The 17747-nt window shown below is 36.6% G+C and overlaps 1 protein-coding gene across 1 annotated transcript in view; it reads left to right on the top strand.

The window, feature by feature from the left end:
* Positions 1–17747, top strand: part of LOC143245782 (cell adhesion molecule Dscam1-like) — a 100417-nt gene that overhangs the window by 66507 nt on the left and 16163 nt on the right. Inside the window, exons 11-13 of the mRNA XM_076492036.1 lie at positions 8884–9018; positions 12118–12273; positions 14706–14776. Coding sequence (XP_076348151.1) covers positions 8884–9018; positions 12118–12273; positions 14706–14776 — 362 coding nt within the window. The remainder of the gene's footprint in view (positions 1–8883; positions 9019–12117; positions 12274–14705; positions 14777–17747) is intronic.

The raw sequence follows: 17747 nt of genomic DNA, 5'->3' as shown, positions 1-17747 counted from the left end.
ACTGACTATTGATAGTGCTAATGGACGTGTAAATGTACCAATACATTAAGACTGCTAAGATTGGGAACTGACTATTGATAGTGCTAATGGACGTGTAAATGTACCAATACATTAAGACTGCTAGGATTGGGAACTGACTATTGATAATACTAATGGACGTGTAAGTGTACCAATACATTAAGACTGCTATGATTGGGAACTGACTATTGATAGTGCTAATGGATGTGTAAATGTACCAATACATTAAGACTGCTTGGATTTGGAACTGACTATTGATAGTGCTAATGGACGTGTAAATGTACCAATACATTAAGACTGCTAGGATTGGAAACTGGCTATTGATAGTGCTAATGGACGTGTAAATGTACCAATACATTAAGACTGCTAGAATTGGGAACTGACTATTGATAGTGCTAATGGATGTGTAAATGCACCAATAAATTAAGACTGCTAAGATTGGGAACTGACTATTGATAGTGCTAATGGACGTGTAAATGTACCAATACATTAAGACTGCTAAGATTGGAAACTGACTATTGATAGTGCTAATGGACGTGTAAATGTACCAATACATTAAGACTGCTAGGATTGGGAACTGACTATTGATAGTGCTAATGGACGTGTAAATGTACCAATACATTAAAACTGCTAGGATTGGGAACTGACTATTGATAATACTAATGGACGTGTAAGTGTACCAATACATTAAGACTGCTATGATTGGGAACTGACTATTGATAGTGCTAATGGACGTGTAAATGTACCAATACATTAAGACTGCTATGATTGGGAACTGACTATTGATAGTGCTAATGGACGTGTAAGTGTACCAATACATTAAGACTGCTATGATTGGGAACTGACTATTGATAGTGCTAATGGACGTGTAAATGTACCAATACATTAAGACTGCTATGATTGGGAACTGACTATTGATAGTGCTAATGGATGTGTAAGTGTACCAATACATTAAGACTGCTAGAATTGGGAACTGACTATTGATAGTGCTAATGGATGTGTAAATGTACCAATACATTAAGACTGCTATGATTGGGAACTGACTATTGAGAGTGCTAATGGATGTGTAAATGTACCAATACATTAATACTGCTAGGATTGGGAACTGACTATTGATAATACTAATGGACGTGTAAATGTACCAATACATTAAGACTGCTAGGATTGGGAACTGACTATTGATAGTGCTAATGGACATGTAAATGTACCAATACATTAAGACTGCCATGATTGGGAACTGACTATTGATAATACTAATGGACGTGTAAGTGTACCAATACATTAAGACTGCTATGGTTGGGAACTGACTATTGATAGTGCTAATGGATGTGTAAGTGTACCAATAGATTAAGACTGCTAGGATTGGGAACTGACTATTGATAGTGCTAATGGATGTGTAAGTGTACCAATAGATTAAGACTGCTAGGATTGGGAACTGACTATTGATAGTGCTAATGGACGTGTAAGTGTACCAATAGATTAAGACTGCTATGATTGGGAACTGACTATTGATAGTGCTGATGGACGTGTAAGTGTACCAATACATTAAGACTGCTATGATTGGGAACTGACCATTGATAGTGCTGATGGATGTGTAAATATACCAATACATTAAGACTGCTATGATTGGGAACTGACTATTGATAGTGCTAATGGATGTGTAAATGTACCAATACATTAAGACTGCTATGATTGGGAACTGACTATTGATAGTGCTAATGGATGTGTAAGTGTACCAATAGATTAAGACTGCTAGGATTGGGAACTGACTATTGATAGTGCTAATGGATGTGTAAGTGTACCAATAGATTAAGACTGCTAGGATTGGGAACTGACTATTGATAGTGCTAATGGACGTGTAAGTGTACCAATAGATTAAGACTGCTATGATTGGGAACTGACTATTGATAGTGCTGATGGACGTGTAAGTGTACCAATACATTAAGACTGCTATGATTGGGAACTGACTATTGATAGTGCTGATGGATGTGTAAATATACCAATACATTAAGACTGCTATGATTGGGAACTGACTATTGATAGTGCTAATGGATGTGTAAATGTACCAATACATTAAGACTGCTATGATTGGGAACTGACTATTGATAGTGCTAATGGATGTGTAAGTGTACCAATACATTAAGACTGCTATGATTGGGAACTGACTATTGATAGTGCTAATGGATGTGTAAATGTACCAATATATAAAGACTCCTAGGATTGGGAACTGACTATTGATAGTGCTGATGGACGTGTAAATGTACCAATAAATTAAGACTGCTAGGATTGGGAACTGACTATTGATAGTGCTAATGGATGTGTAAGTGAATCAATACATTAAGACTGCTATGATTGGGAACTGACTATTGATAGTGCTAATGGACGTGTAAATGTACCAATACATTAAGACTGCTAGGATTGGAAACTGGCTATTGATAGTGCTAATGGATGTGTAAGTGTACCAATACATTAAGACTGCTAGAATTGGGAACTGACTATTGATAGTGCTAATGGATGTGTAAATGCACCAATAAATTAAGACTGCTAAGATTGGGAACTGACTATTGATAGTGCTAATGGACGTGTAAATGTACCAATACATTAAGACTGCTAAGATTGGAAACTGACTATTGATAGTGCTAATGGACGTGTAAATGTACCAATACATTAAGACTGCTAGGATTGGGAACTGACTATTGAGAGTGCTAATGGATGTGTAAATGTACCAATACATTAAGACTGCTAGAATTGGGAACTGACTATTGATAGTGCTAATGGATGTGTAAATGCACCAATAAATTAAGACTGCTAAGATTGGGAACTGACTATTGATAGTGCTAATGGACGTGTAAATGTACCAATACATTAAGACTGCTAAGATTGGAAACTGACTATTGATAGTGCTAATGGACGTGTAAATGTACCAATACATTAAGACTGCTAGGATTGGGAACTGACTATTGATAGTGCTAATGGACGTGTAAATGTACCAATACATTAAAACTGCTAGGATTGGGAACTGACTATTGATAATACTAATGGACGTGTAAGTGTACCAATACATTAAGACTGCTATGATTGGGAACTGACTATTGATAGTGCTAATGGACGTGTAAATGTACCAATACATTAAGACTGCTATGATTGGGAACTGACTATTGATAGTGCTAATGGACGTGTAAGTGTACCAATACATTAAGACTGCTATGATTGGGAACTGACTATTGATAGTGCTAATGGACGTGTAAATGTACCAATACATTAAGACTGCTATGATTGGGAACTGACTATTGATAGTGCTAATGGATGTGTAAGTGTACCAATACATTAAGACTGCTAGAATTGGGAACTGACTATTGATAGTGCTAATGGATGTGTAAATGCACCAATAAATTAAGACTGCTAAGATTGGGAACTGACTATTGATAGTGCTAATGGACGTGTAAATGTACAAATACATTAAGACTGCTAAGATTGGGAACTGACTATTGATAGTGCTAATGGACGTGTAAATGTACCAATACATTAAGACTGCTAGGAGTGGGAACTGACTATTGATAATACTAATGGACGTGTAAGTGTACCAATACATTAAGACTGCTATGATTGGGAACTGACTATTGATAGTGCTAATGGACGTGTAAATGTACCAATACATTAAGACTGCTAGGATTGGGAACTGACTATTGATAGTGCTAATGGACGTGTAAATGTACCAATACATTAAGACTGCTAGGATTGGGAACTGACTATTGATAGTGCTAATGGACGTGTAAATGTACCAATACATTAAGACTGCTAGGATTGGGAACTGACTATTGATAGTGCTAATGGACATGTAAATGTACCAATACATTAAGACTGCTATGATTGGGAACTGACTATTGATAATACTAATGGACGTGTAAGTGTACCAATACATTAAGACTGCTATGGTTGGGAACTGACTATTGATAGTGCTAATGGACGTGTAAGTGTACCAATACATTAAGACTGCTATGGTTGGGAACTGACTATTGATAGTGCTAATGGATGTGTAAGTGTACCAATAGATTAAGACTGCTAGGATTGGGAACTGACTATTGATAGTGCTAATGGACGTGTAAGTGTACCAATAGATTAAGACTGCTAGGATTGGGAACTGACTATTGATAGTGCTAATGGACGTGTAAATGTACCAATACATTAAGACTGCTATGATTGGGAACTGACTATTGAGAGTGCTAATGGATGTGTAAATGTACCAATACATTAATACTGCTAGGATTGGGAACTGACTATTGATAATACTAATGGACGTGTAAATGTACCAATACATTAAGACTGCTAGGATTGGGAACTGACTATTGATAGTGCTAATGGACATGTAAATGTACCAATACATTAAGACTGCCATGATTGGGAACTGACTATTGATAATACTAATGGACGTGTAAGTGTACCAATACATTAAGACTGCTATGGTTGGGAACTGACTATTGATAGTGCTAATGGATGTGTAAGTGTACCAATAGATTAAGACTGCTAGGATTGGGAACTGACTATTGATAGTGCTAATGGATGTGTAAGTGTACCAATAGATTAAGACTGCTAGGATTGGGAACTGACTATTGATAGTGCTAATGGACGTGTAAGTGTACCAATAGATTAAGACTGCTATGATTGGGAACTGACTATTGATAGTGCTGATGGACGTGTAAGTGTACCAATACATTAAGACTGCTATGATTGGGAACTGACTATTGATAGTGCTGATGGATGTGTAAATATACCAATACATTAAGACTGCTATGATTGGGAACTGACTATTGATAGTGCTAATGGATGTGTAAATGTACCAATACATTAAGACTGCTATGATTGGGAACTGACTATTGATAGTGCTAATGGATGTGTAAGTGTACCAATACATTAAGACTGCTATGATTGGGAACTGACTATTGATAGTGCTAATGGATGTGTAAGTGTACCAATACATTAAGACTGCTATGATTGGGAACTGACTATTGATAGTGCTGATGGACGTGTAAATTGTCTTTATAGTGCTTAATGATAAACAGGGACATGTAAGGAACCACTAAAGGTGAGAGTGATTGTTATAAGGGTCGTCAAGGAATTAATAGTATCTCTTTCAACATGAATCCTACAAAATGGCTAACTGGTATTACGGTAACTTGAAAAACGTTATACAGGTTATCTTGGTTGGTAGTTCATCGGTGCCCCTCCCAGTGGCTCAGCGGTATGCCTGAGGACTTACAACGCTATAAACCTGGTTTCGATACCCGTGGTGAGCAGAGCACAGATGGCTCATTGTGTAGCTTTGTGCTTAATTCAAAACAACAATAGTTCAACGCTATTCACTGGATCATTCAGACTCCAGTTTGGTAAAACCAGAATGATAATAATAAGTTACAAAAATTTGGCGATTCCGGAAGAAAAGTAGGCAGGGAAAATAAGGCGCTCAGGAAAAGTTGGTCCGGAGAATGTAACGAATGGGTAGATAAATAAATGTTTAAAGGGTAGCCGCAGATCTACTCAGGTACTTTTATCTTTGATGTCATTTTCAGGAAGGTCTCATTGAGGACTGGTATGATTCCTCATCTAGTAAAGCTTCCCAAAGAGCTTGGTTTGCTAGATAGAAGAGAACCTTAACAAGAAACATTTTAACAGACAGACTCTATATATCCTCGCCTTTCGGCACCCCTCCCCCCCAAGTGATGTAAACGAAAGCAAGAGCTAAGCCAGGAATATGTATACTGATTTTAAAATCAGACTTTACTGCCCAATAGATACCGTAGAGGAAAAAAGCTCGTTGAAATATTTTGTAGTGTAATGGATTGGATAACATCTTGTATGGTTAGAAGTTGAAAAAGTGAGTTCCAAAAAAGTGTTAACTGGACTGGTGGTACCAACAGGAACCATGATGGTAACAGGTGCATCAGATTGTAGAGGTAGTTCTCCTCAGGATTTATAAAATTATATCAGATGGCTCAGCTTAGAGATATTGCAGTTGTTTGGAGGGGAATCCAGTATAGTAAATTGTCTGACTTGATGAGGACCTCAACAGTGAGGATACAATGGTTTATTAGGACACTTTGCTGTCAGATGATATTTTGTACAAAGATTGGAGTGAAGGCTTATTGGGAGTTTCCTCTCTATATTGTTGTTTAAAGATGGAGAAGGTAGCCAATAATATCACTGCTTTCCAGCAAAATACGAATCATGAAAGTTGGTATTTAAGCAGTGTTTATAGTACCAGGTTTTGAACTCGAAAATCTTGGGTCTCTTGTCAGATACGTTAACCAGTAGACCACCCGTGTAATATATGAATAAACTCTCACTGTTTAAACGTAACTTATTAATACTTAAGTATAGGTTACAAGCTGCACATATTATCCATGAGGAGTCCTCAGAATGGATGAGCCAAACGTCGTAGTCATAAGTAGTTCAATAAGAGGTATTTGTAGCTCAGAAGTAACTTACACTGATTATTTGTACCAATAAGTTTGAGTTAAAACTTACAACAATGTAGCTGTCTTAGAAAATTGTTTATTCGTTGTTATTTAAACCTAATGACTTCTCTTTTCCTGAATGTTTACCGACTTCCACTGGAAACAGTTAAGTAGATGAAAACAAGTCTTGATTAGAAAATGGTGTGATTAGTGTTGATGCTTTTTGAGTTAAATATATTTAAAATTAAATCGTCATCAGAGCAGGTTCCCTTGGAAAAATTAACCAGATTTTAGATTAGATATCACGGTCACGTTTTACCAAATTAAATCTGCACCCTAGTTTGCCAATAATGTCCCGTTAATACCTCATAGAAACAGCATAACCCGAAACAAAGTGTCGTCACCTCACTGGTGTTTCAGTCGGGTATTCGAGCCGCGGCCCTCAGATTACGAGTCGAGCCTGGTTCCATGGTGAGTTTAAACACTTACAACGCTAAAATACGGAATTTGGTTCCTCGCGGTGGACATAACAGCTATGTGGATTTGCTCTAGAACAACAACAAACAAGAAGAAAATTTATATGTATAACCACGTGAAGTCTTACGGACAATAATGGAGTCAATACCAGTATCAGTCCTTGTTTTATATGTTTGTTTGTTTTTGAATTTCGCACAAAGCTACTCGAGGGCTATCTGTGCTAGCCGTCCCGAATTTAGCAGTGTAAGACAAGAGGGAAGGCAGCTAGTCATCACCACCCACTGCCAACTCTTTGGCTACTCTTTTAGCAACGAATAGTGCGATTGACCGTCACATTATAACGCCCCCACGGCTGAAAGGGCGAGCATGTTTGGCGCAACGGGGATGCGAGCCCGCGACCCTCAGCTTACGAGTCCCACGCCTTAACACGCTTGGCCATGCCGGGCCAAGTTCAGATTTATATGTGCGACGTCTCCTATCATTAGCCATTTGTCTTGAAACCTGAAACAATTAATATTTCGTTTGGTTCTAGATTAGGCCAAAGCAAAATAAACTTACTAAACATAATAAATATATATCATTTCTAATGTATTATTTTTGTAATCGATGAATACCCGTCCTACTTTATTAAAGGCAGTGTCTTTATTCGTTTTTGTGATATCTAAATATTCTTTGCCCCTACTAGACTCCTCACTGAATAATGATTACCATTTATGTTCGCAGAATTCAGAGTAACCTAAAGAAATAAAACGAATTAAAACATACGTTACATCATCTTACTACTTTTTTCGCACCTAGTCATGGGTTGTGATAACTAGCCGCCTTTCCTCTAGCCTTACACTTCTAAATTAGGGACGGCTAGCGCAGATAGCTCTCGTGTAGCACTGGGCGAAAATAAACAAAAACAAAAGCATGTTTATTTGTTTGTTTTAGAATTTCGTCCAAAGCTACTCGAAGGCTATCTGCGCTAGCCGTCCCTAATTTTGCAGTGTAAGACTAGAGGGAAGGCAGCTAGTCATCACCACCCACCGTCAACTCTTGGGCTGCTTTTTTACCAACGAATAGCGGGATTGACCGTCACATTATAACACCCTTACGGCTGAAAGGGCGAGCATATTTAGTGCGATGGGGAAAACAAAAGTAAAAACGGTATCTCTCTACTTTGTTTGTGGCTCCATCTGTCGACCACCAGTTGTTTTTTTTTGCCTCAGGACAATTCTCTGAATGAAATTAAAAACTTCTGCAGGCAAGGTAATTTTGAATCACATACATACTGTCTTGACTACCACTTGCTATTTCTTGAATTACAGAGTATTTTATAAGTAACGTTTGAAGTCTGTAAAAACGGCTTGCTTAGAACGTTATGTCTTCATTAATATGATTGGACCTGCATCATTTCATTTTGGTTGAAGGACGTAGAATTCATTTTTTTAGGAAACATCTAATCACTGTATGCATGCAACTTGATATATCAAATCCAAGATACTTTCTATTCTATTAATTTTGCTTCAAGCTCTTTTTGAAATCCAGTTCAGTCCTAGAATTGCTTTAAAAAATCTCTTTAAACCAATCTTTAAAATAACCATATCAGACATGTAAGCGAAAGGAAGAACATACCAATCTTATATATAAAACCTTTAAATAAAAAATCGAAAGAGGAGGGAACTCTTGTTCATTCATTCTTCCAGCTAATATTCAGTCGATTTCACTGTCTTACGAGAAGAAAATTAACCAGTTATTTGTGTAACTGAAACAATTTTTGGACTATAAAATCTCCCGGTTCTGGTTGAGAATATGGATTATCAGTTAACCAAAGTGGTTATAACAGCCAATTATTCATACATGCTATTATTCAGATAAAGAATATTAGATTTTTGCCTTTTTCATGCAGTTTTCAACTTTGACAAGCTTTACGGATAGAACAGTGTCTTTACAGAGACGCCGTCTGCGCCCTCTGGTGTACGAATTGAAAATAGCACCGGAAGAAGTTTGACTGTAACCTGGAGGAAACCCTTTGATGGTCACAGCGCCATCACACATTACAGTGTTGAATACGCTTCCGACGTTTCAGGTGAGTTGAATGGGAAATCTTTTGTGAAAGGCCACATCCAATCCTGTGTGATGGTAAGGTGAGCTCTGTTGACTTTATTTAAAGAGACACCTGTTGTTCATCTGTGACATCAATACCCATTCAGAAAACTTTTTTATACTTTTAAAAAACTGGATAACTGTGAATAAATGAATGAGCTGATATCAATGTAAACCCAAAAGCTGTAAAAAAGGAAATACATAATTCTCCCACACCACAGTGTTATGTATATTACATAATTCTCCCACACCACTGTGTTATGTATATTACATAATTCTCCCACACCACTGTGTTATGTATATTACATAATTTTCCCACACCACTGTGTTATGTATATTACATAATTCTCCCACATCTCTGTGTTATGTATATTACATAATTCTCCCACACCACTGTGTTATGTATATTACATAATTCTCCCACACCACTGTGTTATGTATATTACATAATTCTCCCACACCACTGTGTTATGTATATTACATAATTCTCCCACACCTCTGTGTTATGTATATTACATTATTCTCCCACACCACTGTGTTATGTATATTACATAGTTCTCCCACACCACTATGTTGTGTGTATATTACATAATTCTCCCACACCACTATGTTATGTATATTACATAATTCTCCCACACCTCTGTGTTATGTATATTACATAATTCTCCCACACCACTGTGTTATGTATATTACATAATTCTCCCACACCACTATGTTATGTATATTACATAATTCTCCCACACCACTATGTTATGTATATTACATAATTCTCCCACACCACTGTGTTATGTATATTACATAATTCTCCCACACCACTATGTTATGTATATTACATAATTCTCCCACACCACTATGTTATGTATATTACATAATTCTCCCACACCTCTGTGTTATGTATATTACATAATTCTCCCACACCACTATGTTATGTATATTACATAATTCTCCCACACCACTATGTTATGTATATCACATAATTCTCCCACACCACTATGTTATGTATATTACATTGTTCTCCACACCACTATGTTATGTATATTACATAATTCTCCCACACCTCTGTGTTATGTATATTACATAATTCTCCCACACCTCTGTGTTATGTATATTACATAATTCTCCCACACCTCTGTGTTATGTATATTACATAATTCTCCCACACCTCTGTGTTATGTATATTACATAATTCTCCCACACCACTGTGTTATGTATATTACATAAATGAAAAGAGGAAATTCTTTACCATGAATGTTCTTTCTATACTTGACTCTATGTTTATGTGTAACTGAGTGTTTAGAACAAAATCGGGTGTAAAATATGTTAAGAACATGATAGTAATGACTAGCGAGGTGCACGATCATGGGGCTTTAACTAGAATACTGACAACTCCAGTTTGTAGGAGAGGGTAAGATTATCAGATTTCCATCTCTGGAGGCCCGACATGGCCAGGTGGGTTAAGGCGTTCGACTCGTCATCTGAGAGTCGCGGGTTCGAATCCAGGTCGCACCAAACATGTTCACCCTTTCAGCCGTGGGGGCATTATAATGTTACGGTCAATCTCACTATTCGTTGGTAAAAGAGTAGCCCAAGAGTTGGCGGTGGGTAGTGATGACTAGCTGCCTTCCTTCTAGTATTTCACTGTTAAGTCAGGAGCGGCTATCGCGGAATTCAAACCAAACTAAATTGTCCTCTATAACAGTCTGATGGACAAGGTCATGGTTTTTCAATAACCTTTTCCGAATATTCTCGCCCTTTGAGTCGTGGGATCGTTATATTGTGATGAGACTAGAGGGAAGGCAGCTGGTCATCAAAACCCACCGCCAACTCTTGGGCTACTGTATTACAAGCGAATAGTGGGATTTACCATCACATTATAACGCCCCCTTGGCTGAAAGGGCGAGCATGTTTTGGTGCGACGGAGATTCGAACCCGCGACCCTCGGATTACGCGTCGAACGCCTTAACACGCTTGGCCATGCCGGGTCCCTTTAGGATAGAGGCTATTAGTATTAATTATCTCAGTCCGAAGATCGCTTTGTAAGACAGGTGTGTTTGACGATCATATAAGAAATTCTTAAGTTTCCAAGCGTTGTGAGACGTAACGTAAACTGCCGATAAAAGAAAAGATTTGTTTGTTTGCTTACTTTGAATTTCCCGCAAAGCTATACGAGTGTAATCTGCGCTGGCAGTGTAAGACTAGAGGAAAGGCAGCTAGTCATTACTACCAAATACCAACTTTTGGGTTACGTTTTTAACTAACGAATAGTGTGATTGGTTGAAACATTTAACGCCCCCATGGCTGAAAGGACGAGCATGTTTGGTGTGATTGGAGGGTCTTAACCACCTGGCCATGTCGGGCTCAAATGTAACGACGACCAGTTAGGATCATTCGCTGTCTCAAACCCCTAATCTAATAGTGGGATTTAGTAGCACGGTGATAAAGCCCTGACGCCTAAACGTGCGGAACTTATTCAGTGACACACCAACGTTAAAACCTTGGATCTTTTAAACTGCAGCCCGGAACGATAACTTATACACCTTCAAAGGGCCACTTATAAAACATTCAAACTCGTTACACCACGATCGTTGTTGTTTTATTGTCAAGTGTAAAGCTACACAGTGGACTATCAGTTTGTGTGTCCATCACGGGCATCGAAATCCTTTTTAATAAGCCTTCAGATGTAATATTGGACCTCTGGTCTTTACTGTTCTACTTTTCGGTTCCTATTATTTCGAATCGATAATAATTAATGAAGATTGATTGGTTTTATACACAAAGTGGGCTATCTGTGCTCCGCCCACCGCAGGTATCGAAACTCGGTTTCTAGCATTCTAAATCCGCAGACGTATCGCTGTGCCGCTGAAAGGTTAACTGATGAAGATGTTTCAAATCAATATTGAACAAACTAGAGACAGAAACAGACAGCTGTGTAGATATTAGGTTAGTGAATTTAAAAAAATAACAACGTTTTGTGATAATTAGTTAGATAAGTGGTTCACAAAAAATATAAGAACTTTCTCTATGTAAATCTACACATTACTGAGAACGCATGTCAAATTTTTGTATTTTTCTATTGGTTTAGACACGTGGCAAGAAATAAGTGTTCCTTCCCCTCAAACATTTGTAATCATTCACGGACTTACTCCCGCCACAATTTACAAGGTGCGTGTTTTTGCCGAGAACACTGTTGGAAAGAGTAACTACAGCACCATCTCTACGGCAGAAACAGAAGAAGAAGGTAACTGGAAATAATGAAAATATTTTTAGTTTTCTATATTATTTACATGTTCATTATTACGTCTAACACTTTGAAGAAGTACATTTTTATAGTTAAATATGCAACAACCAGAAAAAAATAAAATATTAAATTTCAGACGTTCATTATAATTATATTACTCTGTACGGGGATTTCTATATATCAAATAATAATATATGTTGGTTACCATCAGATATCATAAAATAAATATTTATTTAGAGTTGTATTTCGAATACGTAATACAACACAAGTTTTTTTATAGATGTGTTACTTGACATCTGACCTCACTTGTGCTCAAAATATGAGTTAAAATATGATATGAACGTGGTAGTACAATAAACATATACTACAATTTTTACGCTAATTCTAGTTCAGCACAATTCCTACGTGGAACATAATATCATTTAAGTATTAATCTATGTAAATAATATTTCTATTAGGATTAGATTTATTGCCCGACACATCGAAGTGGGTTAAGGCATTCCAGTCGTAATCTGAGGGTCGCGAGTTCGAATCCCTGCCGTACCAACATTCTCGCCCTTTCAGCCGTGGGGGCGTTATAATGTGTTGGTCAATCCCTCTATTCGTTGGTAAAAGAGTAGCCCAAGAGTTGGCAGTGGGTGGTGATGTCTAGCCTACTTTTCTCAGTAGCCTTAAACTGCTAAATTAGGGACGGCTAGCGTAGATAGCCCTCGTGTAGCTTTGCGCAAAATTCAAAAACAAACAAAGCATTAGATATTGTTATGCAATAAAAGTGAAACATTCCAAGCAAATGAAGCTACTTGACGCAGTAAAATGTTGGGATAAATCAAATTTCTAAGATATTTTTCCCACATAAATAACAATTGTCATATAAGATGTGACCTGGTCATTGGTTCAGCACAACAGTGGAGAACGTTCATAAAAGTGTCCATGGTACTTACCAGGGCCGAGTTAAGGCTTTAGATAGCCTAGAATAATTCTGTAGGGCTAGCAAAAGGAAACTTGATACATAAATCATTGTATGATGCACACAATGGGATATTGCATTCTGTACATCACGGGAATCGAACCCGAGTTTGCTGTATTGTATATCAGCAAATTGAGCGATCAAGAAACTATAAATACTACCTATTAGTCATATTCTGAGCATTTCAAGCTGTGAGAATGTATTAATGAAAAATTACATAATATGTTAATATGAAATAATTAAAATCGCTATCGTTATAGAAAACTCAGTTTCAAACATGTTTACCCATGATAATTCAGTTTTTGATTAAATATTTTAATATTTTTTTCTTAGTTAGGCTAGATCCTCAATTCAAGGGGCGCAGAACAATTGCACCTAGTTGTTTCACCCTTTAGCTCCTTTACTGGAACCTTCGTTAGACAAAATGTTACATAGTGATACATTTGGTATTACACTGAGGATCTTTCACAAACGTTTCCATGGAAACAGCACTACAATGATGACAGAGACATCTAACGGAATTACAAAAATAAACAATAAAATATAATAATGAAATATTTGTAAAATGAAATGCATGGACTGCAAAAACATTTATATATAGATAAAACAGTTAAGTGGTGAAATAACTGCTAGATGCTAAGAACATAATTACTAGATGCTAAGGACATAATTACTAGATGCTAAGAACATGGAAAAACCAAAAGTATTGCTTTGGTTGTTGATAAGTACACAGCTACACAATGGGCTATATATGCTGTGCCTACCACGGGTATTGAAAACCGATATTTAGCACCGTAATCCTGAATATATCATTCTAGTTAATACAAAATAAATTTTTTAAACGTGTGAAATATTATGTGTAAACAAAAAAAAATATTTTGGAAGCTTTAATAAAAAATAATGTGAAATCCAAAGTAAATAAACATCACGAACACTGTTATATTTGCACCAGATATTATACAAAATAACTAATGAATGATAATTTGATTGGGTTTATCTCTAAGTTGAAAATATTTTTACTTCAAAAATTCCACGTGATTAGATTTTACTTTTACAGGTAAAAGATTACGCTCGAAAAATAATATAATATTCCAGCTTAAAGAATTTTAAATAAATATTGTTAAATTGGAATTTTGTTAGATGTCGCTTTTACTCGTGTCATGCTGTTGCTAAGCGATAATTTTGTAAAAGAGTTCCACAGCGGTGCGTTGAACCCATCACTGAGTAACATTTTAATTTAGAAATATTCAATAACAGAGCTGGAGTAAATATACTTACATAGCTAAATGTTATAGAAGTGTTGTTAACATTTGAATGAATATTAGTTTTACAGTTAATTTTACCCAAAAAATTGATTATTTAAAAAAAAAAATTATTGCTAAATATTAGAAATACAAAAGATAAAGGTTTTCGGCATTTTGTTTTATTTTTGTCGTTCTAACGTTCTGTTCATAACTGTTCTCAGCACCAGGGGCACCTCCACTGAACGTGCAAACCACAGCAACAGGGCCAAATTCAGTTAAGGTCTCGTGGGAAGTAAGTGGTACTTTTGAACAGTATACCGATAGATGGAACTCTTACGTAGTGTCAAATTTCTTGAGTAATATACTCGTTCAGTGTGTTTTGGTTCGAAGATTCAGTAAAATATTTTATGAAATAATCGGATATTTTAACTTAATTTACCGCCATTACATCTGTCATATCATAATGTTAGGAAACTCTTTATATGATTTCTAACAGACACCTACCACATTACATCTTTGTAAGGGAAGCTAATATTTCTTTGTTCGAGTCACTTCTAGCTCTCTTAACTTCCCCTGACTGCTTGAAGCATCTTCAAATATGCCATATTAATCATTTCAAGTATTCTAAAACCATAAATCTTTAAGTACAACCCTCACTACTACCACGAAAAGGGCAAAGAAAATCTAAAGTTCTTTATTACCTCAATAATCCCTCGAGCTTTAACCGCAAAATATCTCATACCGACACTCCAGACACATGTTGAAGCTTGCTTGTTTTTTGCGTCCATTAGTTGTGGATGCAGTTCTGAGACAGTGTAGGAACAAGAGACTGGTGTAGTGATGAAACACCAGTTCTATGAACAGGGAGCTCTATCCACCGCTTTTAATAACCGGAAATTGGATAGTATGCCAGAGCAAGGAGAACAGGGAAAAAGTATATTGGCAATTGTTAAATATCTGTGTGGTTCGAACTCGAAATTTACTGCTCTAATTTAAATCGTCCAAACCTTGCTCGAAGCGAAGGGCTGTTTATGTTTGCAAAGCAAAACATGACACATTGCTTCGTAATATGTGCTTGTAATACAGAATTTTCGATTCTCTTCGGCTGGTAACATTTCTGGACACTGTACACGTGCTACTGACCCGAATATAATGCAGTCAGGTCCCCCATGTGACCTCTTCCTCACAGTTTTGTAGTCCTTCCAGCGAACTTTTTGTGCAGCCACCTGGTGTTCCAAGCCAATATCAGAAATGTGTGAGAATAAATAAATAATAATACGTGACCATAAGTTAAACACATTATATCCGCAATAGCCGGTGCTGACGAGACCTTTCACTCGATACCAGCTTGGCTTTTATAAGACAGAGCATAGTAGAGATCAAGGTATCAACTCGATGAACAGCAGTTGTTATGGCGTGCAGTTGATTAAGTGAGTTAAATTATTATCAACTTGATTAACTTCGTTATTGGGAAAGTTTCTTCTTATTTAAGAAGACATCTTAGTCGTACGGTTATCACCGAACTGTCATCTCTATTCTCAAGTCAATAGTTAAACATACCTTTAGAGCCGGCACCAAGATAACTATTTTTGTGTTAAAAATTACTACGTGTAAAGTTCTGATTGGATGATATAAATCAAACCACACGACGATGATTGGACAGTATGAATCAAAGCACACGACAGTTCAGATGGTGAATAGGTTTGGATATAGTTATAGTTGTGATATTGTAGATGTAGTTACAGTTGTGATATTGTAGACGTAGTTACAATTGTGATATTGTAGACGTAGTTACAGTTGTGATATTGTAGGCATAGTCATACTTTAGTTTGTGTAACAGAATTATAAAAATTATCTTTATTATTATTTGATAGATTGTTTAGGCAGAGAATTCATGATGAAACTATATAGAATGGACGGCAACTGCCTGTTGTGGAGACACAAGTGTAGAGGACAATGTTTCGAAAGTCTTCTGAAGACGAAAGGCGGAAGACTTTCGAAACGTGGTCCTCTTTACTTGTGCCTCCACCACAGGCAGTTGCCGTCCATTCTATAATGTTTCATCTTTATTATTTTTACAAAACGTGTTTTTTATTCTTATGTTGTATTAGGAAAGAAACACTTCTGGGCATATAAGCACTTTTGGTCATACAAAAACGTAAAATAAAACTATTTGTCGAAATTCTTTACTGTTTTCTTAACCTGTTCAGTGCCGTAGACGAGATAACTCGTCCAAGCCGATCGGTAACACAGTGCTACGGACAAGTTAATTCGTTCTCAATAATATCTAACTTCAACGCTAGATGTCAGCACCATACATGCATTTGACCTACTTACAAATTATTTCACTTTCGATCCAAAATGGCGTCACGAAAAAGTTACAAAATGAAGAACCATTAGAGTTGTATTGTAGCAGCTGAAATACTTGGCAGTCAAAAGGTTAATTGAATTTATTGATCGCATGCAAATAAACTATAGTGAAGTAATATAAAACATTAAATAACTTGTAAATTAATGAGTACTTCAAAAGACAACGAGGTTCTTACGTGAATTTTTTTGGTTAGTTGTTATTATTTTGTTATGTTTGTAAGCACAAAACTGCACAATGGACTGTCTGCTTTCACCGCAAGGGATAAAGTCCGGGATTTTAGCGATATAAGACCGCAGACATAGCACTGACTCACCACAAGACTACAAAATATTTAAGTCTGACATTTCTCTCCTACAAATAAACCAAATAATCCAATCATTAGATTCTGCCGTTTTTTGATTGGTTCGTTAACGCCTGAATGCATTATATCTTAAAAATCTCTCAAATCAGAAAGGTCAAATTGCACTATGAATTGTGGGTAAATTTCACCAAAAAAGAAAAACAAAAGTTCGGGGAACAAAGGAGAAACTTTTGACATCTTTGGAATTTGTTTTGAAAATGGGTTAAATGGTTGATCGAATGATTGATTTGAATTATGAACAAAGCTCTATGAAGGGCTACCTGTGCTCTATCCACCACGAGTATCGAAACCCGGTTTCTAGCGGTGTAAATCCACATTGAGGATCTGGTGAATTTAGGTGCGTATTCACACTACATACGCACGTTTAACAATACTGTAAACAAAAAATATGTTAATAATAAGAGCCTGAGCAAAAGTAACTATAGCTAACATTTTGATTGGACGGTAGGAATCAGACCACACGATGAGCTCCGTTGATTAGACGGTAAGAATCAGACCACACGATGAGCTCTGTTGATTGGACAGCAACGA

This window comes from Tachypleus tridentatus, chromosome 3 (assembly GCF_004210375.1).
Source record: "Tachypleus tridentatus isolate NWPU-2018 chromosome 3, ASM421037v1, whole genome shotgun sequence".
Lineage (NCBI taxonomy): Eukaryota > Metazoa > Arthropoda > Merostomata > Xiphosura > Limulidae > Tachypleus > Tachypleus tridentatus.
This window is presented reverse-complemented; position numbering and strand designations above follow the sequence as displayed.